Source organism: Peromyscus californicus, unplaced genomic scaffold (assembly GCF_007827085.1).
Source record: "Peromyscus californicus insignis strain IS unplaced genomic scaffold, ASM782708v3 Scaffold_9__1_contigs__length_137607984, whole genome shotgun sequence".
NCBI classification, from domain to species: Eukaryota; Metazoa; Chordata; class Mammalia; order Rodentia; family Cricetidae; genus Peromyscus; species Peromyscus californicus.
In genome coordinates this window covers 130,829,810-130,857,768 of record NW_026294617.1, presented here as the reverse complement: position 1 = coordinate 130,857,768, position 27,959 = coordinate 130,829,810, and the positions used below count along the sequence as shown (strand labels likewise).

Here is a 27,959-nt window from a genome sequence, read left to right as displayed (position 1 = left end):
GGCTTTCTTTTTTTCTGTTTTTTTATTTTAATATTGTTTTTATTTATTTTGCATACCACACACAGTTTCCCCTCTCTCCTCTTCTCTTGTTCCTTCCCCCTCCTCCCCCTGACTCCCATCTACCCTCCTCCCCATCCACTCCTCCTCCCCATCCACTCCTCCTCCATCTCCATTCAGAAAGGGGCAGGCCTCCCATGGGCTTGAACAAAGCATGGCACATCAAGTTGAAGTTGGACCAAGCTTTCCCCTTGCATCAAGGCTGGGCTTGGTAATCCAGCATGGGAACAGGTTCCCAAGAGCCAGCTAAGTGCCAAGGACAGGTCCTGATCCCACTTCTAGGAGCCCCACAAACAGACCCAGCTACACAACTGTCACACACATGCAGAAGGCCCAGGTCAGTTCCATGCAGGCTCCCTAACTGCTGATCCAGAGTCTGTGTGCTCCCATGAGCTCAGGTCAGCTGTCTCTGTGGGTTCCCCTGTCATGACCTTGACCCCCTTGGCTCACACAATCCCTCCTCCCTCTCTTCAGGAGGACTCCAGGAGCTCGTCTCAGTATTTTGCTGTGGATCTCTGCATCTGCTTCCATCAGTTACTGAATGAAGGCTCTCTGATAACAATTAGGGTAGTCACCAATCTGATTACAGTAGGTGGCCAGTTCAGGCACCCTCTCCTCTATTGCTGGAGTCTTAGCTGAGATCATCCTTGTGGATTCCTGGGAGTTTCCCTGGCACAAGGTTTCTCCTTAACCCCAAAATGCCCCCCCCCATCAAGCCGGTCTCTTTCTTTACTCTCCCACTCTGTCCCATCCCCACCCACTGCCCACACCCAGCCCACCCAACCCACTGCCTCAAGTTCCCATTCCCCCACTCCTCCCATCCTGCCCCCAGTTTACCCAGGAAATCTCTTCTATTTCACCTTGCCAGGGAAATCCATGTATCCCTCTTTGGGCCTTCTTTGTTATCTAGCCTCTCTGGGGCTGTGGATTGTAGGTTAATTATCCTGTACTTTACTCCTAATGTCCACTTATGGGTGAGTACATACCATGTTTGTCTTTCTGGGTCTAGGTTACTTTTACCTCACTTAGAATGATTTTTCTCTAATGCCATCCATTTGCCTGAAAATTTCATGAGGTGGTTGTTTTTTTTTTTACAGCTGAGTAATACTCTATTGTGTAAATGTACCACATTTTCCTTATCCATCCTTCAGTTGAGGGACATCTAGGTTGTTTCTAGGTTCTGACTGTTATGAATAATGTTGCTAGGAACATAGCTGAGCAAGTGTCCTTGTGGTATCATTGAGCATCCTTTGGGTATATGCCCAAGATTGATATAGCTGGATCTTGAGGTAGATTGATTTCTACTTTTTTGAGAAACTGCCATATTGATTTCCAAAGTGGCTATACAAGATTGCACTCCCACCAGCAGTGGAGGAGTGTTCCCCTTACTCCACATCCTTTCCAACATAAGCTGTCATCAGTGTTTTTGATCTTAGCCATTCTGACAGGTGTAAGATGGTATCTCAGAACTGTTTTGATTTGCATTTCCCTAATGACTAAGGATATTGGGCAATTCTTTAAGTGTATTTTTGTCATTTGAAATTCTTTTGTTGAGAATTCTCTGTTTAAATCTGTACCTCATTTTTTTTTGTTTTGTTTTGTTTTTCGAGACAGGGTTTCTCTGTGTAGCTTTGCGCCTTTCCTGGAACTCACTTGGTAGCCCAGGCTGGCCTCGAACTCACAGAGATCCGCCTGGCTCTGCCTCCCGAGTGCTGGGATTAAAGGCGTGCGCCACCACTGCCCGGCCCTGTACCTCATTTTTAATTGGGTTACTTAGTATTTTGATGTCTAGTTTCCTGAGTTCTTTATATATTTTGGAGATCAGCCCTCTGTCAGATGTGGGGCTGGTGAAGGTCTTTTCTCATTCTGTAGGCTGCCATTTTGTCTTATTGACAGTGTCCTTTGCCTTACAGAAGCTTCTCAGTTTCAGGAGGTCCCATTAATTAATTGTCAATCTCAGTGTCTGTGATACTGGTGTTCTATTCAGGAGTTGTCTTCTATACCAGTGTGTTCAAGGCTATTTCCCACTTTCTCTTCTATCAAGTTCAGTGTATCTAGATTTATGTTGAGGTCTTTGATTCACTTGAACTTGAGTTTTGTGCAGGGTGATAAATATGAATCTATTTGCATTCTTTACATGTGAACATCCAGTTATGCCAGCACTGTTTATTGAAGATACTTTCTTTTTTCCATTGTATAATTTTGGCTGAAAAAGCCTTTGATCAAACATCCCTTCATGATGAAGTTCTTGGAGAGATCAGGGATACAAGGAACATACCTAAACACAATAAAAGCAATAGACAGCAAGCTGACAGCCAACATCAAATTAAATAAAGAAAAACTCAAAGCTATTCCACTAAAATCTGGAACAAGACAAGGCTGGAACCTAATTATTTTGGTCACTGTTTAGTCATTTGAACAGTCATTTATTGCCCATCTCTTTGTCTGGTCTGCCACCATCCTTTCAACTATAAAGTAAAATCTTGGGGTGTATGAACAGACTTCCAGCTTCCATCAACCCAGAGTTAATGTCATCAGAAAGTATCTGAGGCCTAAACAGACACTTCTCCACTTTGCTACAACCTGCCCACCCCCTGTTCGCAACAATTAATGCAGCTAATGGTTTAATTTATGGCTTCCTTTTAATATTTGACTATGAAAGTTCATGAAACCACTTCTCCACTGGAACATGTTATTTGTGGGAACCTGAACCTGTACTCCCAGGCCATGGTCACTCATATTTGGCTCAGAATAAATTCTTAGAAGTGAGAGTTATTTTTTACATTGGCATCAATGTTTTTTAATTGATTCTTTGTGGGTTTCACATCATGCATACCTATCCCATCCATCTCCCCATCCCTTCGTTTCTGCCCTCCACCCTTGTAACCTCCCCCCAAAACAAAACGAAATTCAAAAGAAAAACAAATGAAACAAAAATAAAAAGAACTAACATACACACACACACACACACACACACCACATCTTAGCATGGAAGCTATAGTGTGATAGAGTGAGTCACATGCAGAGTATACTCTTCAGTCCATACATCTTTACTTGTAAGTGTTCGTTGCAATGAATCATTGGTCTGTTTGAGACCTCTGGCTTCTGCTACACCCTTAATACAGAGATTCCTCTTGGATATCCTGTGGTTGCCTTGTGTAAAGGAGATCCTGCAACTTTGAATCTGTAGTTCCAGCCCTGTCATGTGCTCTAGCAGTTTATAGATGAGATGGATATTAGGTTAGGCCAACTCATAGCCCTGGTTATAGGCCTGGGTGGTAGCTGGGTTGGTCAACCTGAACATTGGCATCATTTTAAAAGTATATTTTTGCATCCAGTCAATTTTTGTAAATATGTTTTAGAAATATTTTTGCTTTCAACCATTTTATCAAATTTTCTTGTTCTAATAATTTTCATATCCTTCTATACTACTTTAATGTTACTCATATATTTTTATGTGGGTATTTTGTCTGTATGTCTGTCTGTGGACAAGTATGTCTGTTGCCTGTGGAGGCCAATAGAAGACATCAGATCCCCCAGGACTGGGGTTACAGAAGGATGTGAGCTGCTGTGTGGGGGTTGGGAATCAAACCTGAGTCCTTTGTGAGGGCAGCCAGTGTTCTTCACTGCTGAGCCAGCTCTCCTGACTCTTCTTGTTGTGTTTCTAAACAATTATTTCATTTGTCAGTCATATGTAACCCTCTTGACATTGTGACACAATATTGTCTTCTACAAAGTTCATGCTCAGTTAAATTTTAGAAAGAAAACAAATTGCAAAGGAAAAATCTCATCATTTTTTAAGTAAGTTTACAATTTTATTTTGGGCCATGTTCATCGTTGTCCTCAGCCACATGTGACCATGGACCATGAGTTGGACATGTCTGATTTCACACAAGGAAGGCTGTTAGCACACCACTTCATAAGTGCCTTAGGTAGGACCCCAAGCCAATGGCATGCTGATACATGTTATGTAAGAGGAAAAACAGGCAGTGTTGAGAAATAAGTTTAATAAAGATGAATTTCTCAACTGATGGGCTTCCCAGCATCTTTTTATACACTGATGAACAAGTGGCTCGATGAAGAGGACACATTCCATGACACCTCCTTCTGCTGTTAGATCAGGGATTTACCCATTTCCCCAGTGTTTTCACAGGCCAGCCTTGGAAGACATGTTCTCTGGCAGACTGTGCTGTTATCGTTTTTCTTTTTTATTATTCTAGATATTTTAGTAAATAAAATTAAGATATGAAGGGTGATGAGGTGGCTCAGTGAGTAAAAAGTACTTGCTGCCGCCGGGCGGTGGTGGCGCACGCCTTTAATCCCAGCACTCGGGAGGCAGAGGCAGGCGGATCTCTGTGAGTTCGAGGCCAGCCTGGTCTACAGAGCGAGATCCAGGAAAGGCACAAAGCTACACAGAGAAACCCTGTCTCGAAAAACCAAAAAAAAAAAAAAAAAAAAAAAAAAAAAAAAAAAAAAAAGTACTTGCTGCCAAGCCTGATGACCTAAGTTTGATCCCTAGAACCCATATGGTAAGAGGCAAGAACAGACTCCAGCAAGTTATCCTAGGACATCCACACACTCACAATGGCATGTGCATACGTGTGTGCACACACACACACACACACACACACACACACACACACACACACACTCACACCGACATTCTTGCAGAAGCAAACAAAATAAATAATAATAAAGAACTAAGACATGAAATATTTTAACAGTGAGAGGAAAATCAAGTGAGCATAACAAGCGCACACACACACACACACACACACACACACGTGTGTGTGTATGCATTTAAGCAGTAAGTATGTGAATTTTATCCATTTTAGTTGGGTATCTTAACACAAACCTTACTTTTATTTCTCCTTATCCCATCACTCAAAAGGGTATAATAATGACCTCGACATTTTATGATATGTAAATGTGAACACTAACATATTTGGATTCAAAGGGATCACAAGGAACAAGTTATTAAAGTGATCTTTATTTCTGCATTTGCTGGGCAGACTGAAATTAAGGGTAACACACCTGTGTCTGAAATACAAGCTGCATACAAAGCAATTCTCTGGTCAAATACTAGATGCGTTTCTTTCAAGACAACAGGAAAAAGCTGTTGGCATCCCACGTCCCCCAGTTACTCACTACAGTGTGATGGATGCCAAAAATAAGAGGCTGGTATAGTCTCATTGATGATGTAACAGACACTCTGCTGTGTCTAAAGATATCCATGGACATTCCAAGGACACAATTCAGACCCATCCTTCCATCCATTCACCTGTCTACCCATCCATCCATCCATCCATCCATCCATCCATCATCCATTTACCTGTTCAACCACTCATCTAACCACCCACCACCCACACATCCAACCACACATCTATCCATCCATCTATCCACCCACTCATCCATCCATTTACAGATCCTTCTGCTTAACAAATCTAAACCTATGTTTAGCATACTTATTAAACACTGATGTCTTTTCGATGTGTACCAAGTAGAAAAAATTAAATTAAGTTCTTTCATGTGAGTCTATAATATGAAATTAAGTTTTGCATGACTTCAGTATTTTAACCATCTTAGAGTTCTTTTGAGTTTCTTGATGATTGCAAAGCTAAAAGTCATTCCTTTACCTTGATTAGAGAAAAATTTTATTTTCATGTGTCCTTTCTTGAAAGACTTGATGCAGGAGAGAGCTGGGACATGCTGTTGAGGCTGAGTCACATAGTATTGATTTTGTGTCTAACACAGCATGTAGTTTCTTAGTTCTAGCACCTCACCTGGAAACACATGGAGTCTGTTTCCACAATAGTCAACTGTGACTACAGACAAGCATTATCTGGAGAAATCAGAAAACATCTATTTCCTCAGAACAATGCTTGAATGTTCCTCATTCCTTAAAAAAATTTCACTTCATTCCCATGTGTGTGTGTGGGGGGGGGTGATTGGGTGGGTGGGTAGGTGTGTGGGTTTGTGTATGTGTATATGCATATGTATGCACAATGCACATGGGCATGCAGGCGCATGTGCACACGTGTGTGTCTGTGCATAACCCAGAGGACAATCTCAAATATTATTCTTCAGGTGATCTCTACCTTTTTTCTTACTATCTTTTTGAGACAAGTTTCCTCATTGGCCTGGAAGTCAGGAAGGCTGGCTAACCTGCAGGCCTTGGGGGTCTGCCTGCCTCTGCCTCCCAGAACTGGGCTTACAAGCGTATACCACAACACCAGGGTTTTGCTTCCAAGGATTATGGGGATTAAATTCAGGTCTGACTGAGCTATCAGCCCTGCCTCACTCTTTTGATTTTTAAAGAGCAAAGCAAGACTGCAAGGAGATGTCTTGGGGACTGATGATGGGTCCTGGGTCCTGCTACTTTTGTCCCCTGTCCAGCAGCTACCTCATTCCCTCATTAAAGTGACCCTAGACGTTTTTTATGTGTGTGCCGCAGTGATGTACCACAGGGGGCGAGGTGCTGCTCTGAGGCCAGACTGACTTCCTTGTCACCAAGATGTTAAAATCCATAGTGAGAAGCAGTAAGCAAAGAAGGGACAGAATAATGCGTAACACCTGAGAAGAACTGGCGTGGGTCACTGTTGAACGAGGCACAGAGGGCTTGGGAGCAGGCTGAGTCAACGGCATATCGTATTCTGAAGAACACGATGCATTCCATCAAATAGATTAATGAACTGAGAAGGTAAAATAATGTGCCACAGGTGGAGCATCACCATACTGGGCCATACTGCTGTTTCAATTCATTCTTTAGCCAGGGGCGGGAGGAACCGGCACTCACACCCCAGGGTGAGCGCTCACCGCTTTTTCTCCTGCAGTAAGCCTCTGGATAAATTCACCCTGAATGCACCAGTCCTACTATGGGCGTGCTAGTCAGAGAAGCTCCCTAGGAGTACAGCCTGACTGGATGGGCTCTGTCTGCTCTTATAGTCAGGGTTACTCACAGTGACACATTTAAAAGCATAAAGTGGCCTTCTGATGAGTGAAATGGCCATCTGTGATGGACCTGTCTGAGAGCATGTTAGACTGAGAGCAAAACAGGAGGGGCTTTTCTTGGGAAGTTAGCATGCAAATGTCACGCCTGACCTTGAGTGTAAACCTGGAGGTCACAGCAGTGAGCATGTATGGTGGCAGCAGAGGCCGGGAGCCCTAGAAAGACCTGAACCCTTAGTTGTGTGCTTCCCAAGCCTGAGATGCTACAAACGGCACCTCTCATTTTCTAAGATGAAGGTCCGAGACACTGAAGTTCACTCATTTCAATGGACATTTGCCTCATGATGTCACAGATTCGGCAGTGAGCCTCTTGCTGCTGTAGCTGTGTGGTCCAGCACAGCATGGGACCGTGACTTCCCAGTCTGGGGCACCTCGTGTTTATCTGTTGTCTGTCACATCACACACTGTGTGCAATCAGTCTATCACTGCAGATTCTTTTCCATAGAAAGTGGGGAGTAGATGCCAATCCTGGTAGATAACATCTGAATTATGCCTGAGGTGTGGGTCGAATGGCCAGCAGGGGAGTTGAAAACTTGATCCTAGAGGTTAGAGAGGCTACATGGGAAGTTGTCAGTACTTAGGGTTCTGGCCTGGCGTGTGTCCCTGAAACATCCCTGAATGTCCTTAGACACAAGGGAGAGACTCTGCTACATCATCAATGAGAAAATATCATCAAAATGTTTAAAATTCCTTCAGTAGAGGAATGACAATTTCCTACTTGCAAGAGGCTGTCTTCCAAAAATGATTCCGTTTGGCAAATTGAGTCCCCAAAGAGACCATCTGAGTCACAACTGACTCAGATAATGGCACCTTTGCTCACCTGGGCCCCCTCACTGAGGAGCATTTCCAGTCCATTTGAAAGTCAGCTCTGTGTATTGGGCTGCATTTTCCTAATGATACAAGTTTTAATGTAGTAACTAGGTTCTCGGGCCAGTCCTCAGAAGCTGATTTAACTAGCAGTACTGTGGAAACTGATGTCTAATGGAACCATCAAGTGTAATGACCAGTGAGGCAGCGGTAAGGCCATGGCGGCTGTGTCTCACACCTGAGTCCCCAAAGAAGGTGGTGGTTGTTGTTGTTGTTGTTGTTGTTTAAGAACATTTTCAAAAGCATGAACACTCAGACTCCGTCTCCAGGAGAGTAAAATGTGACTTAGCTCGGATACCAGTAGCAGTGGTGGGAAGTAGCGATTGGGAATGGGTAGAGTGGTCACAGTAACAGGGTCCATGGGGAGATGAAGGCTACCACTGGAAGGTAAAGGGCAGGGCTCCAGCAGGTACAGGGTAGGGACTTGGGGCAGAGAGGGCTGGAGGATTGAAGCCCAGTGGGAAGCGAGGACTGTGTCTCAGGGAGCAAGGACAGTCTCAGAGAGTGAGGATTGTGTCTCTGGAGGCAAGGACTGTGTCTAGGAAAGTGAGGACAGTGTCTCTGGAGGCAAGGACTGTGTCTCGGGAAGTGAGGACAGTGTCTCTGGAGGCAACGACAATGTCTCGGGGAGCGAGGACCGTGTGGGCTGGCAACCTCTAGTTTTGGTTTCTTATTAGGAAAGGAATTTTCAGGAAAGGAATAGAGTGGCGGGAACTGGACTGTTTGCCCGTGAGAACAGAAGGGTTTGTGAGGCAGTGAGGTAGAGGGAGCTGTCCAAACCCTTGTGATCAGTGTCACTGCCCAGTTCCCTCTATCTGGCCCATGGTGAGTGGGAGAAACAACCTTCAACATGCAGAATTTTGTGCCTTGCATCTCACCTCTAAATATGTGGTTTCTGTTCATTCTCAGGACATAGTCACAGGCTCTTCCATGAGCAGCCGGGGGAGAGCATGGGCTCCAAAAGCCTCCAGGGTTCAGTAGTTCCTCTGTCACTCCCCTGGAACCCAGGAGTGAGAATTTCCAAGTCTAAAACAGGCTTCAAGTGTTTCCAGCAACTGGTGCATTTGGCTGTACAAGATGGAGGATCTCCTGTGCTGTTCACTGAGTCATGGAGGATGGGCATGGAGGCTGGGCATGGAACCTGGCATGGAGGTTTCTTTCCCTGGCATTCTGTGGCAGGTACAATGTAGGAACTCCATGAAGAGATAGCAAATGCTTGCATGTCAAGCAGCTCCTAGCAGGTAAAGGGTATTTTCTAAGCTGTACTCTGCTTTCCTAGCACTATCCCAGGATCCTCTGCTGTGGCTCTGTGTTCCAGTTCTTTCATGGTACTTTGGCTACTCTTGATCAAGAAAAGTAGCACACAAGGGAACCCAGAGATGCATGGACAGTGTATCTTCTATTGGAAGGAGAGGATCACTGGTTCTCTCCTCCTCTGACCAGCCATTAGATGCCAGGATGTATCCCTCCATGATATGTTGGATGTTTTCTTTCTCTGTGATGTGGCAGAAGATGGTAGGAAAGAGGTGTGTACTGAAGGATTCTAGACGTTGTAGTGTGGACAGGATATGCACAGAAGGACTTCTTCCCAGTATAGTTTTACTTTAGACACCAAACATACAGGGCTTTCTCCCACTCACAGAGGCTGAGCTTGCTAGCAAACGCTAAGCCAGGCTATCACCCTGTCCCTACCCCACACCCTCAGAGACAGCCATCAAACATGGAGCCCACTTCAACTGGAACACTGAAAAGACCTCCTAGGAAGAACTTTCTCCTCTAAACTCTGGCCCAGCAGGCATCTCAAGAGTGGAAAGAGGTGTGGGGCTTTTTAAGGAACTGACTCCCCTAAAGCTATTGTGGTCTAACATAGTGGACAAGTGGCTTTGTTTTCTTTCCTCTTGCTTGCTTGTGCGTTTTGAGAAGTCTTGTGCAGTCCAGGTTGGTCTGAATTCACTGTGTAGTAGGAACTAACTTTGAACCTCTCATTCTCCTGCCTCCACCTCTGGATTGCTGGAATTGTGTCCAGCTCAAGGAGCTTAATGAATGCAAATCTATTAACTTTGACTAAACTCAGGCTGGCTTCTGGTCCCCTGAACTAGAAGCCTGGACCATGGCACATGCTTTATGATGCTAATGACACTCCATTGTTTGGATGGAAGTTACTCATGATAGTTAGTGTCAGGCATGGTGGACATAGAGCTTCTTCTTTAGGTCATAGACAAAAATTCTAAATGCCCAAATTCCCAGGGGTCACCTGTTCCTCTAACAACCTCTGCGTGAATTCCATTCCTATAGTGAACCCCTCAAACAAGTTTAAAAGATGAAGGAAATTGGGGGATAGCCTAGCTTTTGCTATTAAAAAAATATTGCTTTCAAATAACCTACTTTGCGGTGCTACTGGGTCATGCTTGTAGTCCAGGAACTTAGGCTTTGGCTCAGAGGGAAGTGGCTGGAATTTTAGTCCATTTGAAGTAGAGAGAGGGAAAACTTGCTTTGTCTTTTTAAATTTCCCTCTCCTGTTGGCTGATCACTTTAGTCTAGCCTGGGCAGCTCAAGGAGGAGCTCAGGAGTACCACCGCACCGGGAGTGAGGCTTCTCTCCCCACCCCGATTCCTAGGTGCACATACTGTGCCTCATCCCCTTAAACCCTGCTTAAAGTTTGAGTGATTTAAAAGTTATTTTTAACTGTAGTTTTCATCTGGAAGGAAAGCTAGAACTTGGGAAACACTATGTCAAGTGCAGAGTCAAGTCTGATTCCTTCTTGTGACCAAAGGGAAAGAAAGCTTGGCTCCCTCCAGTTCTGGTGCTGACAGAAGCCTGGAGAAGGCAAAGCATTGCATTTCTCCTCTGGGGGGGAGCAGCAGGAGAGGCGCTTTGATCTCTTTGGATACACACTGACATGATTACAGTCTTCCCTTCTACTTTTCAAAAGTCATACAGAAGAACACGTATTGATGAGGACTGTCTGAAGGGAGGGCTAGAGGAGAAAGTCAAGTCCATCTATTAATTACCTTATCAGGTTAGCAGGGAGCAGAAGCCTGTGCCCAGGGTAGAGACAGGTGATTAGCATTCAGAACACTGAAGCCCCTGTCGATTTAGGAAGGCCGTGATTTTAAGATAAGTTGAAGGGTAAGTTGGAGAAAAGCAATGTTTTTAAGTCGAAACATAAAAGTGAGATCAGATCAAAGAGCAACTGGCAGTGAGCTGTGTGTTTGTTGGGAGGAAAGTCCCCATCGCTCCTGGGCTCCTGGAGTGTTTGGTGCTCTTCGGTATTAGACAAGAGCTTAGCGGTCAAGCAGGCCAGCTCAGTTTTTCACACATTTTCTTCAGTTGACACAAGCCAGAGATGGGGATTTATTAAACGGCTATAAAATCAAATGACTGGGAGGAAGCCCGACCTAGGGAGAGCAGTGAATCTGGGAAGCTCACCTTTATGTGAGAATTTACCTTTCTTTCTTTTGCAGTTGAAGTATGAATCCATAAGGCAGTTGTCTGAACACAACCAAGGCTGAAATTCTAAAGCATTTAGAACGAAGTCACAAATACAACTGCACACTTACAACTCGCTGACACCAACTCTTAGGAGTTGCCATTAGTGAGGAAGACCCAGTTGTAACTACTTTTCTCATTACCGGGACCGGACACCTGACAAGAAGCAACTAAAGGTTGGGCTACTGGTATATTCCAGCTCACAGTGGGAGGGGATATGGCCCAGGACAGAGAGGACATGGTGGTGGCCATGGCAGGAGCTTGACACTGCTTCTTGCTCGTGTCTCAAGGAACCAGAAAGCAGAGATGGGAGAGGAAGTGAAGCCAGGCTGTGAGCCACCAAAGCTTGTCCCCAAAGACCCACAACCTCAGCAAGGCCCTAGCTCCCAAGGGCTCCACGATGACACAAGACAGCTTCAGCCAACCGGGAACCAAGAATTCGAACACATGAGTATGCACAGGACATTTTACATCCAAGCCAAACCTTTAGACTACCCAAGTCAGTCTTCATTTTTAATTTAATGTATTAGTGTGTTTATGGGGGGGCATCATGGTACATGTGCAGAAATCATAGGATGGCTTTGTGGAGCCAGTTCTCTCCTTCCACCTTTATGTTGGTTCTGGGGATTGAACTCGGTTCCTTAGGCTTGTGTGGCAAGCACCTTTCTCCTGTGACCTATCTTACCGATTGACTCTGAAGTCACATTGTGTCATCCCTTGTCCCAGAAGAGACAAAGGTGATAACGATCCATATTTCCAGGCCCAGAGGGTATTTCAGATCATGCCTACCCTTAAGGTGGTAGTGATACCCATTTTTATTTCAATCAGGACAAAAAACCTTTAGTAAATTAAGTGTTTTTGTCTGAACCGTTTCTCTGATAAACGGCACAGGTCGAGGACCTGCAGGTGTGTACCAAGGGAGCCTGCCTGGAGATGCGTGGAGATCAGATGAAGTTGCTTGTGATTTGTAACACAGTTTATAACACAGTTGAACGCTACAAAGTGCATCCATCATTGCACAGTTTTAATTATTTTTATTCTTAGTCATATGTTGTTTACACTTGTTCTCAATTCTGAATTAATGAGGAATTTAATGAGGAAGAAAAAACATAATTCTGCCAATTTTCTTCTGGATATTTTCTCAAGATCCATAAATTTCATTCCTTTGGGAAAAATTGCAATACAAAACATTAAGATATCACTAATATTTCAAAAGAGAATGTAAGGAAGAAAAATAAATCATTGCTTCTTGTGAATCTAGTTCCTAGCCAGCAGTCTGTAATGGAAATGTACCCTGTTGGTGCTATGAGGTCCACATCACATAGATGACAGAACCCCAATATGTAGTCCCATCATTTTTACACCTGGATATAGCCATACAAGTCCCCATTGTCCTGAAACACTCCCTCTTTCTTTCTGGTGTTCGCAGTGAACTCTGAAATTATAGCTCGGCTCTTACTTCCTGTTGAGGAGAAATCAGCATCCACATTTCCCCACTGGTGTTTCCTGCTGCTCGGCATCCCTGCAGCACCCGGAGGGGATGTCCTCTTTGATTGTCATCACTTTGAAGGCAGTCCTCACATCTGTCTCCCTGGTGTGAACCTGACCTGAGATCAGAGGAACTTGCGATTTCCAGAGACAATGCAGCCCCCCGCCCATACCAGATACTCCATACAATTTTCCTGAATGGGTGGGAGAAGCAGAGTGGAACTTAACCGATTAGAAACAGATGAGGTCATGTCAGGAGTGGACATGCATACTAGTAAAGAATTAAAAGACAGATGCTGGCATACGAAGATGTGTGCAAACAGCAAAAAGTGGATCCAAATGGCTATGGCCAAGAGTTCAGGGAGAACGCCCTTGGTAGTGGACAATCGCTATCGCTTTTGGCAGCTGTATGGCCTCTAACAGGGCCAGGGTTTATTCTTTGTTTTTAATTTCCTTTCTGGCTGAGGTGAGGAGCCCCCTGTTCCTATAAATGGCCCCATGGACATAGGCCATGGCAAATGCAGACCAGATGTTTGTGTACACAATGATGGCTTTGCCCTTTGCCCAGCAAAGCAACTGGGTTAATGCCAGAAGCTCAACCCTTTGTGTTGACATTCCTTTGCTGAGGTCCTGGGCCCTTAATGTCCTGCCCAAGGTCATAGCTGCAGTCCCAGCATACCTGATTCCATCTTGAACCAACTGTCCCCATCAGTGCACAGTACCTCTTCTACTTTTTGCAGCAGGACATTTGTTAGGTCGGGTCTGACAGATTGGACCACACTGGTCACCTTCAGGCAGTCACAGAGGAGCTCTGCTGGCTTAGCGTCTGGCAGTAGCATGGCTAGGCTGGTGGCTGCAGCTTTACAGAATTGGGTATGGTGTTGGTATAGGAGAAGTGCTTGATAATGAGTTACTTAGTGTTGGTCATACATCCCTTAGGAGGGCCTCTACAGATTGTGGGGGAGTGTTGGGTAGTTAGGAACAGTTCCTGGCTGGAAGTGAGTGTTTTTTTTTCCCCCACTAGCATGGCTATAGCAGCAATTGCACACAAGCAAGCTGAACAACCAGCAGAAACAGGATCAAGCTTTTTGGATAGGTAGGACACTGTCCTCTTCCAGGGTCCCAGTGACTGGGCAAGGACTCCTTTGTGATACTCTGGGATTCAATCACATACAAGTACAAGGGCTTAGAGATGTCTGGGAGGGCTAGGACCAGTGCAGATATAAGGGACTTCTTCAGGGCCTCAGGAGCTCTCTGTTTGGAGTCAGAGTTTAGAGCTGGGTGCTACTGGTACTAGTATACAATGCCTTAGCCTTAGATACACAAATCCGGGTATCCATAATGGCAATTACCCAACCACCCCCAGAAATTCTCATACCTATTTCTTTGTCTTGGGCACAGGGATACATAGCATCCCCAAGATCAGCTCTGTGATAGCTTTTGTTTACCTCCTTCTAAGTTGTATCCCAGGTAGGTGGCATGGGGTACACAGAGGCCTTCCTTGCTGAGACCCGATATCCTAGAGCTTGTAGTGCCTCTAACTTGGTGGCCTTCATACATTCCTCCTCTGTTACTGAAGCTGTAAGGAAGTCATCCCTGTATTGAAATAGGGTGCTCTCTGGATGCTTTTGTGGAAAGTCAGGAGGTCAGCCCCCAAGGCCTCATCAAAGAGTATAGGAAAGTTTTTGAACCCCTGTGGTAACCTAGTACAGGTCAGTTGGCCCTTAAATCCTCCCTTGGGATCTGTCCATTCAAAGGCAAAAATGGGTTTGCGTATAGGTGTTAGAGGGAGGCAAAAGAAGGCCTCTTTTAAGTCCAGAACTATGTACACTCATTTCTTTGGTGGCAGGAGACTGGGGAGGAGTTAGGAACCATGGGATGGATGATGTCTACTCTTTTGTGGATCTTTCTGAGATCCTGCACTGATTGATAATCCTGGGAGCCCAATTTTGGGGAACAAGGAGGCTTTCCAGAGGAAATGGCAAGGGAAAAGGATCCCTACTTTCCATAGCTGGTTAGTGTGTTTAACAGTCTCTTGCTTAGCTTCCCAGCTCATAGGATACTGTTTGACCCATACTGAAGTAGCAGTATTTAGTAACTGATGGCAATTGGTTCTCAACAGGTGGCCATTCTGGTGGGTTGTTCTCAGCCCAGACCCCAGGATACCACTGTGGCAAATCCTGCAGGTGTCCTGGAGTTTGAACATCATTTTCAGGTGCTAGACTTGGTTGGAGGAGGTGTTCCTCCAACAGGGGGCAGGTCATAAGAACATGGGTTGGGGGTTGAGAAGGATTCACAGTAAAATGGGCAGTGGCCTCCCCAAAGTATGACTGCCCAAAGTTTTTGTAATCAATCTCCTAATTGGGGAATAGGGACACTCTGGCATATTTATAAAGGATTGGGTCACAGTACCTTGTCATCCAGGGACAGAGCGCAGTCTGTCTTGTAGTCCCTTGGAACCTATTCATTGAGACATTAGCGGTCCAAAAAGCATTGTTAGTACTGAATGGGCTGCTCTTGTGTCAGCCAGGAATCTAGCAGATTTTGTCCCTTTGCGGTTACCCTGGGCACTTGGGGACTCAGTGAAATGGAGCTCTGGCCTTGTCAGGTCACCCAAATGAAGGATGGGGTATCCTCCTCCTTCCCTCTTCTGATGTGGTCATTCATTATTCCTGTATCCTTCTTGCTTGTCAATGCAGTGGTCCATCTCTAGCCTCTTCTTTGCCTGGCATTTGTGGCATCCCCCTCTGGGATCTCTCTTATTGGCCTCCCTGAGAGCTGCAGCCATTACTGCTCAGATCCATCTTTTACTCTGCATTTCTTCTACAGAGTCTTGGTTATTATAAACCTGAGAAATCACCAATAATTGGAACCTGTTCATAGCCTGTAGTGATGTATTGTGTACCCTAATATACTTATCTGGGGATCAGAGGACAGAGCCAGTCACTAGATTAGACATAGAGGCCAGACAGTGGTGACACACACTCTTAATTCTATCACTTGGGAGGCAGAGACCCATCTGGATCTCCGTGAGTTCAAGGCCACACTGGGAACAGAGCCAGGCATGGTGGCACACACCTTTAATCCCAGCACTTGAGATCTCATGTCTTTGTTTGGGAAGCACACACGCCTTTAATCTCAGGAAGTGACATGGCTGGGTGGAGAATGGTCTATAAGGCCTGAGGAGACAGGAACTGAGCAGCAGTTCAACTGAGACCCTCAGGGGTGAGGACTTGGGGCTTTCAAACTGAGGATTCGTGGAAACAAGATCAGCTGAGGAGTTGGCAAGGTGAGGTTGGTTGTGGCTTATTCTGCTTCTCTGATCTTTTAGCATTCACCCGAATACCTGGCTCTGGGTTTTTTCTATTAATAAGGCCTTCTGAGATTCATGTTACAATAGTCTCAAACCCTTCTAACTTGAAGTCTCTCTCTAATATCTGGGGCCAACTGCATAACAAAGCAATAGTGGTTGCTTGCTGGCTTTCCGGCATGTCTGGATCTATGGGTGTGAACACCTAGGAAGCCTTGCAGAGGGGCCAAGAACCCAGGGCTGATTCTTAGGGCTTTTGTATTATCTTGCTCACCTTAAACAGACTGGTTTTCTGGCAGCTGCCTTCTTTCCTCCTAAAAGGGCTTGGTGAAAATTGTCCAGAGCCTCCTTACCTTGATCGGTGTTAGGGTACCAGTAAGGCTGGGCAGAGGGGAAAATCCACTGTACCTGAGCTGTATTGTACAGGAGATCCCCTTCCCACTTGAGAGTGACTTTCCTACTCTCAAGCCAGACTGTGTCCTGTTATTTAGTCATGAAGAGGGTGGCTAGGAGCTGTTGGCAGCAATCCCAGGTTGGCTGGTAAATACTAAAGACTGTCTGGAGAAGGCTAATGAAAGCCTAGGGGTTTTCAGAGTATGGTGGGTTCTGAGTTTTACAATATACAGACAGTGATTCAGAAGGAGATGTAAGCCATGAAAGGGAAGGGTGAGAACCCCTGGATTGTGGGCCTGCTGGAGGTACCTTCTTTAAGGGGCAGATGGGGTCTACTCTGCCTCAGGCAAGTTCCTTTCAGGGATCCTATAGCCAGAGCTATTCTTTGTATGTGGAGGGGAGAGGGGGACTGAGGTTTAAAACTACTTCTTCCCCTACCCTCCCAGCATAGCCAGGGGAACTATTTCCCCCAGCAGGTGTGCCGAGGGGTCTCACTGGTACACACACAAGGGAAGGTTTAGCTTCCTCCAGCAGTGCAAAGAGAACAGGTGGAAGTTTGGGTTTCTCTGGGCCACCTGGCCAAACCAAGAAGACTTGGGTCCCCATTGAAGGGACCCAATCTTAAGCCAAGGTGCTGGGTTTTGCACCAGAGAAGTTGTTGGTCACTGTAGGGAAATTGGTCAGGGTAGCCCAGGTATCCAGTCATGACATTCTAGAGAGCCTGAACTGCCTGGGGTTCAGAGATCACTGGGCCATCCGACTCCAAAAGAGGGCCAATCTACTTCACAGAAGGTCTAGTTTCCCAGACAAAAGTCAGAGACCCATTCTTCTCCATAAAACCTTCCTTGAAGTGTTTTAACATACGCTTCAGTGGTGCGTTGGAACCGCTCACTCCCCTCCCGTTGAAGCTCCCTTTCTTCTAGTCAACAGAATTGACAAAAACACACAGATACTCAAAGAACATCAATAATAAAGAACTGAGGGTGGCCACCACACAGACCCAAAAACCAGCGGATCTGGTGATATCTTGCACAGATCCCAAACACTGGAATTGGGGCAACATCCAGCCTTTCCTAAGTGTTGTATATAGAATCCTCCATAAACAAAGTCACCTTCTAAGGGGACAAATCCAGGTGACTTTTGGTAGATTCTTATTTAGGGTAGAGGTGTTGGGAGCCACTGGATCAACAGGAGCAGAGGCATGAGAAGTTCCCTGGACCCTGGGACATCTCAGGGTGCACACCCCCTAGGAACTGTCTGCTCCTCACATTGTTGGCCAAGGGAATCTGAGGTCCCTCACATTTCAGTCTCTGAGAATTTTGCTGGGGCTTCTAGAATGTTGCAAGGTAATTCCGCCAGAGAACACATGGACACTCTTAAAACCTAATAGGAAGTCTGTATTGCTGGTTGGCAGATGCATGGAGAACTTACCCAATTCATGCAGCCCCAAGCCTCACTGTTCTTTGCCTTTTATGCACAAGAACACATCCAGGTTGATGTAATTCCGTTAGCAAGAACAGTTAGCAGGAAACAAAACTGCATAAAAAAGCAAGGTTAGTACATTTAAGGACTTTCCTGGATCCTGGAACTACGGACGAGGTCTCTGAAGGATTAGGTGTTTGTTCCCATTTGGGCAGGTGTTGCAGCCTACATGCTAGGCTCTAAGGCCAGACACCTCTAACATGGCATCAGTTGTGCTGAAGTCTTAGGGCCTGTTACAAATGGAATCCCAGAAACTGGCATTTCCAACTGAAAGAACATTAAAGCCCAAGTAAAAACAAAATAAACTTTTAATTTCTGATTCTGATGAATGAACAGAGTGATTTTTGTGAGAGGTATCTTCTGTTTCCCCAGCAGCCATAAATCATACTTTTGAGCTGTACCATTTCACTTTTAAATGTACATTTAGAGAAGAACACGGCATTCCTTATTATGCTTCATTTGTACAGTGTTACTGCAGTCTCTGCTACTCGGCAGACCCCTCCGGCTGTCTTCCCATTCCACATGTCTATTGACGAGCACGGGCATATGAGAAATCAGACGGGGTGGGAGTACAGTCCTCTTCTGAAGTCGGTCTCTGCTTTCTTCATTTGCTTACGGCCAATCTGTCATCATTTTCCACCCTTGCCTTTTCCTGACTTGGTATTTATTCACTTAAGAGTTACCATCTAGAAGGTGATGCTTTGATGTCCATTTGCAAAAGATTCAACTATGCTCCCTGATTTGTAGAAAATGCTCCCTACCTAAGAATTTGCTGGGCCTGTCCCATTGGTGGAGGCACAGATGTTCAGTGTGAACAGCAAACTCCTTGCCACTTCCATGATCCTGACTGTGGAACAGTGTACAGGATTATACAAGTTGCAGATGGCTGAGATCTTCTTGGAGGAGGATGGCTCCATGATATTAGATTGGATCCTAAGGTGCTGCTGATGGAAATCTGCTATTTTTCTTATCAAGGTTCTTTGTCTGTAGATGATTTCATTTCCCATGTTCTTTTGAAAGGAATAGAGGAAAGAATACTTTTAATTAAATAATCTGTATTCTGCCAGCTATTCTTTCTTCCTAGGAAGGTATCTGGAACAGTCCTGTTATTTAGCCTGTCAGTATCGTATATTGATGAGAGAACTGAGGTTCAATAATGTTAAAACAAGACATGGACTATTGATTCTTTTTAAAAATTCTGCCTTTACTCCCAAGTATAGCAGATGGCCAATAGTGTGCTCACCAATAAACCTCCATTATAGGGAGGGCCTTGAGCCTTTTCAGGTTTGATAAATGCCTCGAATGCCTTTGAAGTGTTAACTTTGAGTGCCCCCAGCTTGGCTCTCATTGGTTCATGGAAGAAACAGGAAGAAGTAGAATTGAGGCCAAAAGTTTGAGTCAGAGATGCCCTAGGAACCATCTTATCAGAAAGCAGCTCATCAACAGTCTTCCAACCCCTCAGCTCTACTTGACTCTCCTCCATTCCTCCAACACAGTCCCCGTTGCAGAACAAGACATTCTCTGCAGCTCTAGCTAACTGAATTTGATGGCTCCTAGGGTTATGTTCAAAGCTCAGACTGAACACGAATGGCTTCAGATAGCCTTGTATAGAAAGGAGAATAAAGGAGAATGTTTGGCTGGGATCTAAAAGGTGGCGGAGGGGCAGGAGTCAGGCAGGATGGGAATGCTTATCAAGGAGAACCCAGTCTGTTAGAGTTAGAGATTATCCTAAACCAGAGGGGTGTGTGTGTGTGGGTGTGTGTGTGTGTGTGTGTGTGTGTGTGTGTGTGAAGGAATCTACTGTTTTCTTAAGAAAGCCTGTGACAAGGAGATGTGAAACAACACAGGGCTGCCCAGCCCACTGTCACACAAAGAACACAGTCATCCACAATGCCAACAGCACCAAGAATGGCCTAGAGAAAGTGATTTGGTGCAGCAAAACATAGCCTTCTCCTATTCCAATCCTAAGTCACTGAAGCAGTTGTTGCTTGAGTTTTCCTGCCTGGCCCACAGTCAGGACAAATCTCTGACACCCGCCAGTCCCACAACCTCTCAGACCCGACCAAGTAAACACAGAGACTTATATTGGTTTCAAACTGTATGGCTGTGGCAGGCTTCTTGCTAACTGTTCTTACAGCTTAAATTAATCCATTTCTATTAATCTATACCTTGCCACGTGGCTTGTGGCTTACCGGTACTTTACATCTTCCTTGTCCTGATGGCGGCTGGCAGTGTCTCCCTCACCCAGCTTCCTGTTCTCTCAATTCTCCTCTCTGTTAGTCCTGCCTATACTTCCTGCCTGGCCACTGACCAATCAGTGATTTATTCATTGACCAATCAGCAACACATTTGACATACAGACCATCCCACAGCACTTACCCTTTTCTTTTCTTAAAAAGGAAGGTTTTAACCGTTACACATCTCCAAAGTCAGCTTGGTATATTTGGGAATTTGGGCGTAGCTTCTCTTACTACTTCCTGCTGGAGGGGGCGCTGTATCTTCTGGGGAAACAAAGAAAATTTTAGGATCATGGAGTAGTCCGTGAGGCTGTATCATCTGAGCCAGTTGCCTTGAAACGGTTCTGGATGTTGGATCATCTGGGCCATGGTGTCATCGGAGACCTTTCAGGTGGTCTTGGCTGGTCAAACCTGATGTGTCTTAATCTGGAACAAATCCATAGCCTCTGGCTTTCTGTGGAAATAAAAGCAGAGCCTCCTTTCCAAAGCAACATATCCTTACATCCAAATTTTGAAGTCAAGGTACCTTTAAAATATACATTTTGGTATAACTCAATAGCTTTTGTAATCAAATGTTTTTCTTTAGTTACGAATATCAAAGAGAACATAATCCAGATTCTCTGTGTGGTAGCCATCTTTACATGGCTTATTTTTTTATATTAGCTTGAGCCTATTGCTTTGAACTGTAGCCTTTTAAGCCTGAAATGGCGCTGGCGCTGCTGGCTCCGCCCACTTTAGCTTCCCAACATGGCGGTGATACGTTTTCCACCAGCTCTGGGAGCCATCAACTCTCAGAAGTAGTGGGTCTATGCTTTTATCCAAGCAGCGTGTAGCCCAGAAACCTATTTTTTTTTGTTTTGTACTACCAAAGGCTAAATCCACCACGCAGCTTAATGTGCCACTTGCAGAGGCCTCATTCCCGCCATACTGCAGGCCAAGCGCACACGCCAGGAACCCGCCAGTAGCTCAAACCGGCAGCTGCCGCTCATTTGAGAGAGACAATTAGGAACTGTTTTTAGCTCCGTTTTAGAATCTTTTTACTCAGGTTTTAGGTGGAAACTCTTGCCACCACGTTGGACGCCATTTGTTGCTTGAGTTTTCCTGCCTGGCCCACAGTCAGGACAAATCTCTGACACCCGCCAGTCCCACAACCTCTCAGACCCGACCAAGTAAACACAGAGACTTATATTGGTTTCAAACTGTATGGCTGTGGCAGGCTTCTTGCTAACTGTTCTTACAGCTTAAATTAATCCATTTCTATTAATCTATACCTTGCCACGTGGCTTGTGGCTTACCGGTACTTTACATCTTCCTTGTCCTGATGGCGGCTGGCAGTGTCTCCCTCACCCAGCTTCCTGTTCTCTCAATTCTCCTCTCTGTTAGTCCCGCCTATACTTCCTGCCTGGCCACTGACCAATCAGTGATTTATTCATTGACCAATCAGCAACACATTTGACAAACAGACCATCCCACAGCAAGCAGTGGTGTCAGATGACCAGGAAACCAGGTGTGAATAAATAATAATTCAACATTACCCAATTTTTTGTTGAAGCATCACCATGTTGGAGTTCTCAGTCCCTCCCCTTGATCATACCTAGAAGAAAAGAATAGAGGAAAGAACATCACAACATGTTTCCAAAAATGAAAAGACAAACCAGAGTAGCAGACAAGGAAAGACACTATGGCCAAAAATATTGAAATTGGTGAAAATGAATAAGTAAATAATAGCTTGACAGACAACAAGTCTGTGTATTTATGCCATGGCCTTTAGATAACAAGTAATGGGGGAAACATGGGAGGGTAAAATGGCTTATATATTTATCAGTAATAAACTAGAGGAGAGATGTTTTAAATGATATGCCTTCAAGCATGTGCTAGATCAGTGTGTTGACAGTATCATTTTTCTAAGAGATGAGTAAGTCCATTTAGTGGTTTCCAGGTTGTAAGTATCTTGATTACTAAGGAGCAGAGGGATGTTGAGTCTGACCAGTGGAAACAAGTGATTGATAGTTTCCTGGTAACAGCCCTGCCTTCCTTTTCTCCTGCATGGCTCGTTATTTCACAGCATTAATTTAAGCACTGAATCAGGGGCTTCAGGTCTCTTGCCAACCCTGTGGGAAACTTGATGGTTTATTTGTAGATGGTGATAATTGTTTTTATTGATCCCCAAATATGAGAGTTGTGTACTCTGCTGTGGCTGAAGGCCAGCTGGTCCATAGTGCTACATGCATGAATGACAAGTTACAACATCGTATGTGTCCCAGAAGAAACTTAAGAATTTCTAAGGCAATCGATGCCTATCCCAGATCTCTGCGCATTGAGATATATGAACAGGTTCACGTACACCAGTACCATGGTTTTTGTAGTTGTCATTATTGAACCTTAAAAGGTCTACATAGGTTTGATTTACACTCACATCTGAACACAGCTTGCAGCCACACAGGGGCCTGCAAGTGGCACCCTTATATGAGTTACCAGAGCCAGCCCCACAAAGGCCAGTGAGTGCCTCCAAGGCAGTGATTCTCAACCTGTGGGTCACAACCCCCATAGCAGATATCCTGGATATCAGATATTTACATTATAATTTATAACAATAGCAAAATTACAATTATGAAGTAGCAATGGAATAATCTTATGGTTGGGGTTGCAACACGAGGAACTGTATTAAAGGGTCACAGCATTAGGAAGGTTGAGAGCCACTGCTCTAAGGCCTCAGATCCCCAGGCTGTTGTTTTGGAAGTGTTCCTGGGTTTAGCTAACACCTGTATTTTTTCAGGTTGAACATCTTAGAGGAATAGTAACTCACAGTATTTGAGAAGAAGCCCCTGTGAAAACCCTAGCGTATTCTGTAGGTAGGAAACTTCATGACATTTCAAGTCTCAAAATACCAGAGATGTTGAGGCAAAATAGTGTCACTGTCTAATTAAGCCCAGTTTTTAGGACAGGGCACTAGGGCGGTAGGCTTCTCCCCCATGTAAATCAAGCACAACACACAATGTTGGGGGAAGCTTTGGGGCTAATTAGTGTGGGCTGTCTACCTGGAAATGAATCAGGTCAGGCCTAAAAGGAACTGAGTATCATAAATGTGGTTTTTCAAGTCCTTACTATTTGGTAAAGTGGGAAGGTCTTTGGACAGATGCTAAACTTTAAAACTCCTGACCCTCTTCTCTTGGATAATATACATACATGATGGCTGTGCCCTGCATCCCCGTGAGGACTCACTTTTGAATGCTTATAGTCAAAGTCTCAGAAATGACTGGGCTGGACCAGAAGAAGGCAGGACAGCTCACTGGCACTTTCGAGTTCCAGATGTTGCACAAAGGATCCTCCTTTATCCTGAGCTAGGCTGTCTTCTGGGTCCCCCATTTATCCTGAGATACAGGGGAAGGAGCTCGTAAAAAGAAGGACTGTATGTTTCAATTTCTATTTATTCTCATGGAGATTAAAGTTTGCTTTAAATGCCCTGGTCTCATGATACTCTTTCTTTTTTATTTTATTTTTTAATTTTATAATTTAATTTAATTTTACATATCAGCCACGGATTCCCTTGTTCTCCCCACTCCCGCCCCCCCACCTTCCCCCCAGATCACCTCCCATTCCCATCTCCTCCAGGGCAAAGACTCCCCTGGGGATTGAGTTCAGCCTGGTAGATTCAGACCAGGCAGGTCCAGTCCCCTCCTCCCAGGCTGAGCCAAGTGTCCCTGCATAGACCCCAGGTTCCAAACAGCCAACTCATGCACTGAGGACAGGTCCCGATCCCACTGCCTGGATGCCTCCCAAACAGATTAAGCTAATCAACTGTCTCACTTATCCAGAGGGCCTGATCCAGTTGGGGACCCCTCAGCTATTGGTTCATAGTTCATGTGTTTCCATTCGTTTGGCTATTTGTCCCTGTGCTTTATCCAACCTTGGTCTCAACAGTTCTCGCTCATACATACTCTTTCTTACATCTTCTGTGACCAGTTTTTGTTGAAACGGAGACACAGAGCATCTCTTCTAAAAGCCTTAGTCATGGTATCTACCCCCACCACAAAGCTGAGTTCTTTGTTTAGTTCTCTCTTCTCACATACACCCCAGACATTGATACCATACCTATTGTGCCAGTGAGCATAACTGATCATGGAATTCATATGCTTGCTAACTGTATTCATCAACATACATGCAGCATAGTGCAGAGCTCACTGGTGAAGGCTTGAAAATGGAAAAAATGCTCTCTGGTGACCCAGAATCACTTGATTTTAAAGTTGGAAGTAACTTCAGATAGGACTGAGTTCAATCATCTCACTTAGAAACAAGGACACGGACTCAAAGAGGCTGTGTGCATTCCATTTCAATCAGTGGTCAAGTTGGCTTGTGAGACCAGGTATGTTTATGTCAACCTACACTCTACTGTGTTCCAACTATAACACTGTAACCTGACAGGGTTTTGGTGTGTTGTTTTAGATGGTAATCAATTGTGTTAATATAGTGTCTCTCCCTATCAGATCATACCAGCTTGTAGCACAGTCAGTGAAGTATTTCCCCCTCAAAATATAAACAAATGCTATGTTTGAGTCTAACAAATATAAGCATCCAAACCAATACAACCAATTCTAACAAAAACTGTGATTTTAGGTTTCCCTATCTGTGCCTGGTTGAGCTACTAATGAAGAAGTATGGAAAGAATATAAAATAGGCAAAAATGGAAGAATCAAGAAAAATGGCAAGCATATAACCCAGTAAGAACAATGGCCATGCAAATTCAGTACACCAATAGAATATAAAATTTTTTGGAAACATTAGGTTATAACACTCATGTCTTCTGATCCTGCTTTCAAATAAATGGGGTTCTTCCTTGATGCTCCTGAGACCCTGGAATACAGATCATCTTCTGGCTAAACCATGTACTAAGAACATTGTCTATAGTCTTTCTGTCCTCCAGGTGACCCCTTCCCACTCATGGAGCACACATTCCATACTTCTACATCACTGCTAGTTCTATCCCATAGAAAAGTAGAGACAACTCAATGGTCCAGTCTCTGGAATACATGGCCCTCAGTGTCCATAGGTTCTGGATCCCTCGGTTCTATCAACTGTAGATCCAAATACTGTCCTCCACTATGTGGAGGGAATTGCATCAGTATAAACTATTAACAGACTGTTCCTAAATAATACCGTATTTCAACTATATAGTGACTATATTAGTTATAATTAACCGAGAGGAGGCCGGAGGCATTTGGGAGAATGTGTGTAGGTACTATTCAAATGCTTCTCCATTATACCAGAGGTTGATCACCTGAAGATTTGGATAGGTATGGGGATCCTGGTTCCAATCTCCCACAGGCATAGAGGTCCAACTGTATTCTTCACATGGAAAACATGCACACACACGCTCGCGCGCGCACACACACACACACACACACACACACACACACACTGATCATTAATTAGAAGCAGTTCTAACTCAGAGACAAGATAGCTGAGAGGCTATGGATGGGTTTTATTGGCCTCTCCTTGAGAATCACACACAGGTTTAAAAAATAATTTAAAAAAATGAATCATCACCTCCCTCTGTGAGTGCATGTAATTCTTGAAATGTTGGCATATTCTAGGTTGGCACTAGTCGGGAAGGAAGGAGGGGTTCTATTTCAGACCTGTGGATGGCATCGTGTTAAGGGCTTAGATCCGTAGTAGTAGGTTCTGGACATCAACGGGTACTGACCTGTGGCTGGAGGCTGCAACTGGAGTGGTGGTGATGGGTGTGTTAGCTGGTGGGTGAACAGGCTGCAGTCCCACCAGCCCCGAGTCCAGAGGGGAGGCTGTGCCGCACAGCTGCCAGGTGACTTGGGGCAATCTGCTTGCCTCTGCAGGAAGAGACTTCAGGAGGGAGACAACCTAGCCTTTTGAATGAGTTAGCTCGGCTTGGCTGAGGACAGATACAGAGATCCATCCTGAACCATTTGCCTTTGGCAGACCCCCGCAGTCTGCACTGTCTCTGATTAAATCATTCCCAGCCCCATTGCTGTGACACACACACACACACACACACACACACACACACACACACACACACACACACACAGAGCTTTGGCTCGCTTCCAAGTTTGGGATATACCTGTGCTATTTGGTCTTCCTAAAGTATTTTCCCTGCCACGGTCCACATGGCCTTGTCCTCTCCCCCAACCCCCGACTCACGTCACCATCATCATAGAGGCAATCCCTGAGAAACTTTACAGAGCACCTGGATGTAAATCTAATCTTCCAGTCAGCATACATGGGTTGTAACTCCTGTGTTTATAGCATCTGTACGAGTGATTGGCACATTATAGGTGTCCAGTAATCTGTGTCCATGAGGCCGGAGCCATGTCTTAAGAAGCAGCTTGTCTCCTGATGCCTGCAAGTCTGTTTAGGAAAACATTTGGATACTTTCATGGACCAGGTTCACCTACACTGTATCTACTTTACATGTAGAAGCCAAGGTTGGGCTGCAGATCAGCACACATCCACATATGCACACAATCACATACCCACACATCTATATATGCACACAGTCACATGGCCACACACCCATATATGCACACAATCACATACACACACCCACACATCCACATACCCACACAAATATAATTTTAAAATATGTAATAGAACCTAAGGAGACTCCGAGAAAGTGCTGTGTCCAGGAAAGCAAGACACCATTATCATTCAGTGCTCATCAGAGCTTTAAGCAACTTTCAGAGAACCTGTCTTCTGATATACACCCCTAATTTGTGTCTTATGGAAAACCAAATAAATTATTTTTCACCTGCAGGGAGCAGGATTATTTGACTTCGGATATTTGCCATATGGCTTCTCTTCCACCCAGCATAGCTTTGAGGCTTAAGGTAGAAAGAATAAGAGTGTGCTCATAAATTATTCAGAGATAATTCAGAATAAGTGTGTATCCTTGACAGATTGTCAGGTTTCTCAGCGCTCCCCCGATAACGGGTGCTGTGTTCTCGATAACGTGTGGCTTGTTTCTAACTGCACTTCCTCGTCACTCTGCATTTTGTTTTACCCGTTTCTGTCCCTCCAGGGTGCAGTCTGGCTCCTATCTCAGCACCGGGTGGTTTACCTTCATCCTGGCCATGGATGCCTGTTACAGTATCCACGTCTATGGGATGATAAACGACACCTACTGCAAGTAAGATCACAGGAAATTACTTCCATGCAGCCCCAATTCTGATATCGTGTCAAAATATCACAATTCATTGTAATGCCATAAATCTGAGAAATAGATCAGATGACAATTACTTCCAGGTGTTCTTTGCCAACATGACATGTTCTTGTCAGTGCGTCATGTTCTGACTTTTAAGAGTGATAGAAAGAAAACAATGTGTACTGCAGCCTAATGTCACATGTGAGAAGGAACACTTTTCCCTTAATCAGTCGCAGTCCAGGACTCGGGGCTTGAAAATCTAGAGCAAGTTTAGTGGTGATTTGATTTGCAAAATCAAGGCTGCCACGTCTACTTTCTCCAAGGGCTTGATGGACAGCTGTCAGCCAATGGTTCTGTTTGTTCATAGGGAAGAAAATGCTCTGATGCCTCAGAGAAGCATTAGGCTCAACAGAGTTCCTGAGAATTTTATTTCACTAATGTGTGACTAATTTGC

General features: G+C 44.8%; 1 protein-coding gene and 1 long non-coding RNA gene across 10 annotated transcripts in view; one reads left to right on the top strand and one right to left on the bottom strand.

The window, feature by feature from the left end:
- Positions 1 to 27,959, top strand: part of St6galnac3 (ST6 N-acetylgalactosaminide alpha-2,6-sialyltransferase 3) — a 612,241-nt gene that overhangs the window by 493,127 nt on the left and 91,155 nt on the right. For 5 of the 8 annotated variants that reach the window (XM_052731499.1, XM_052731494.1, XM_052731492.1 and 2 more), the window contains one exon: positions 27,383 to 27,490. The exons of the other annotated variants lie outside the window; for them this stretch is intronic. In XM_052731499.1, coding sequence (XP_052587459.1) covers positions 27,383 to 27,490 — 108 coding nt within the window. The remainder of the gene's footprint in view (positions 1 to 27,382; positions 27,491 to 27,959) is intronic. 8 annotated transcript variants of the gene reach the window in all.
- On the bottom strand, positions 18,385 to 27,477 carry LOC128106175 (uncharacterized). Of its 2 annotated transcripts, XR_008216615.1 has the most exons (5): positions 27,365 to 27,477; positions 26,033 to 26,712; positions 23,554 to 23,702; positions 20,474 to 21,925; positions 18,385 to 19,104 (listed from the first exon to the last, which is right to left on the bottom strand). It is a non-coding gene; the product is annotated as an uncharacterized LOC128106175 (long non-coding RNA). The 2 variants fall into 2 exon arrangements; XR_008216614.1 differs by lacking the exon at positions 27,365 to 27,477 and having other exon boundaries at positions 26,033 to 27,353.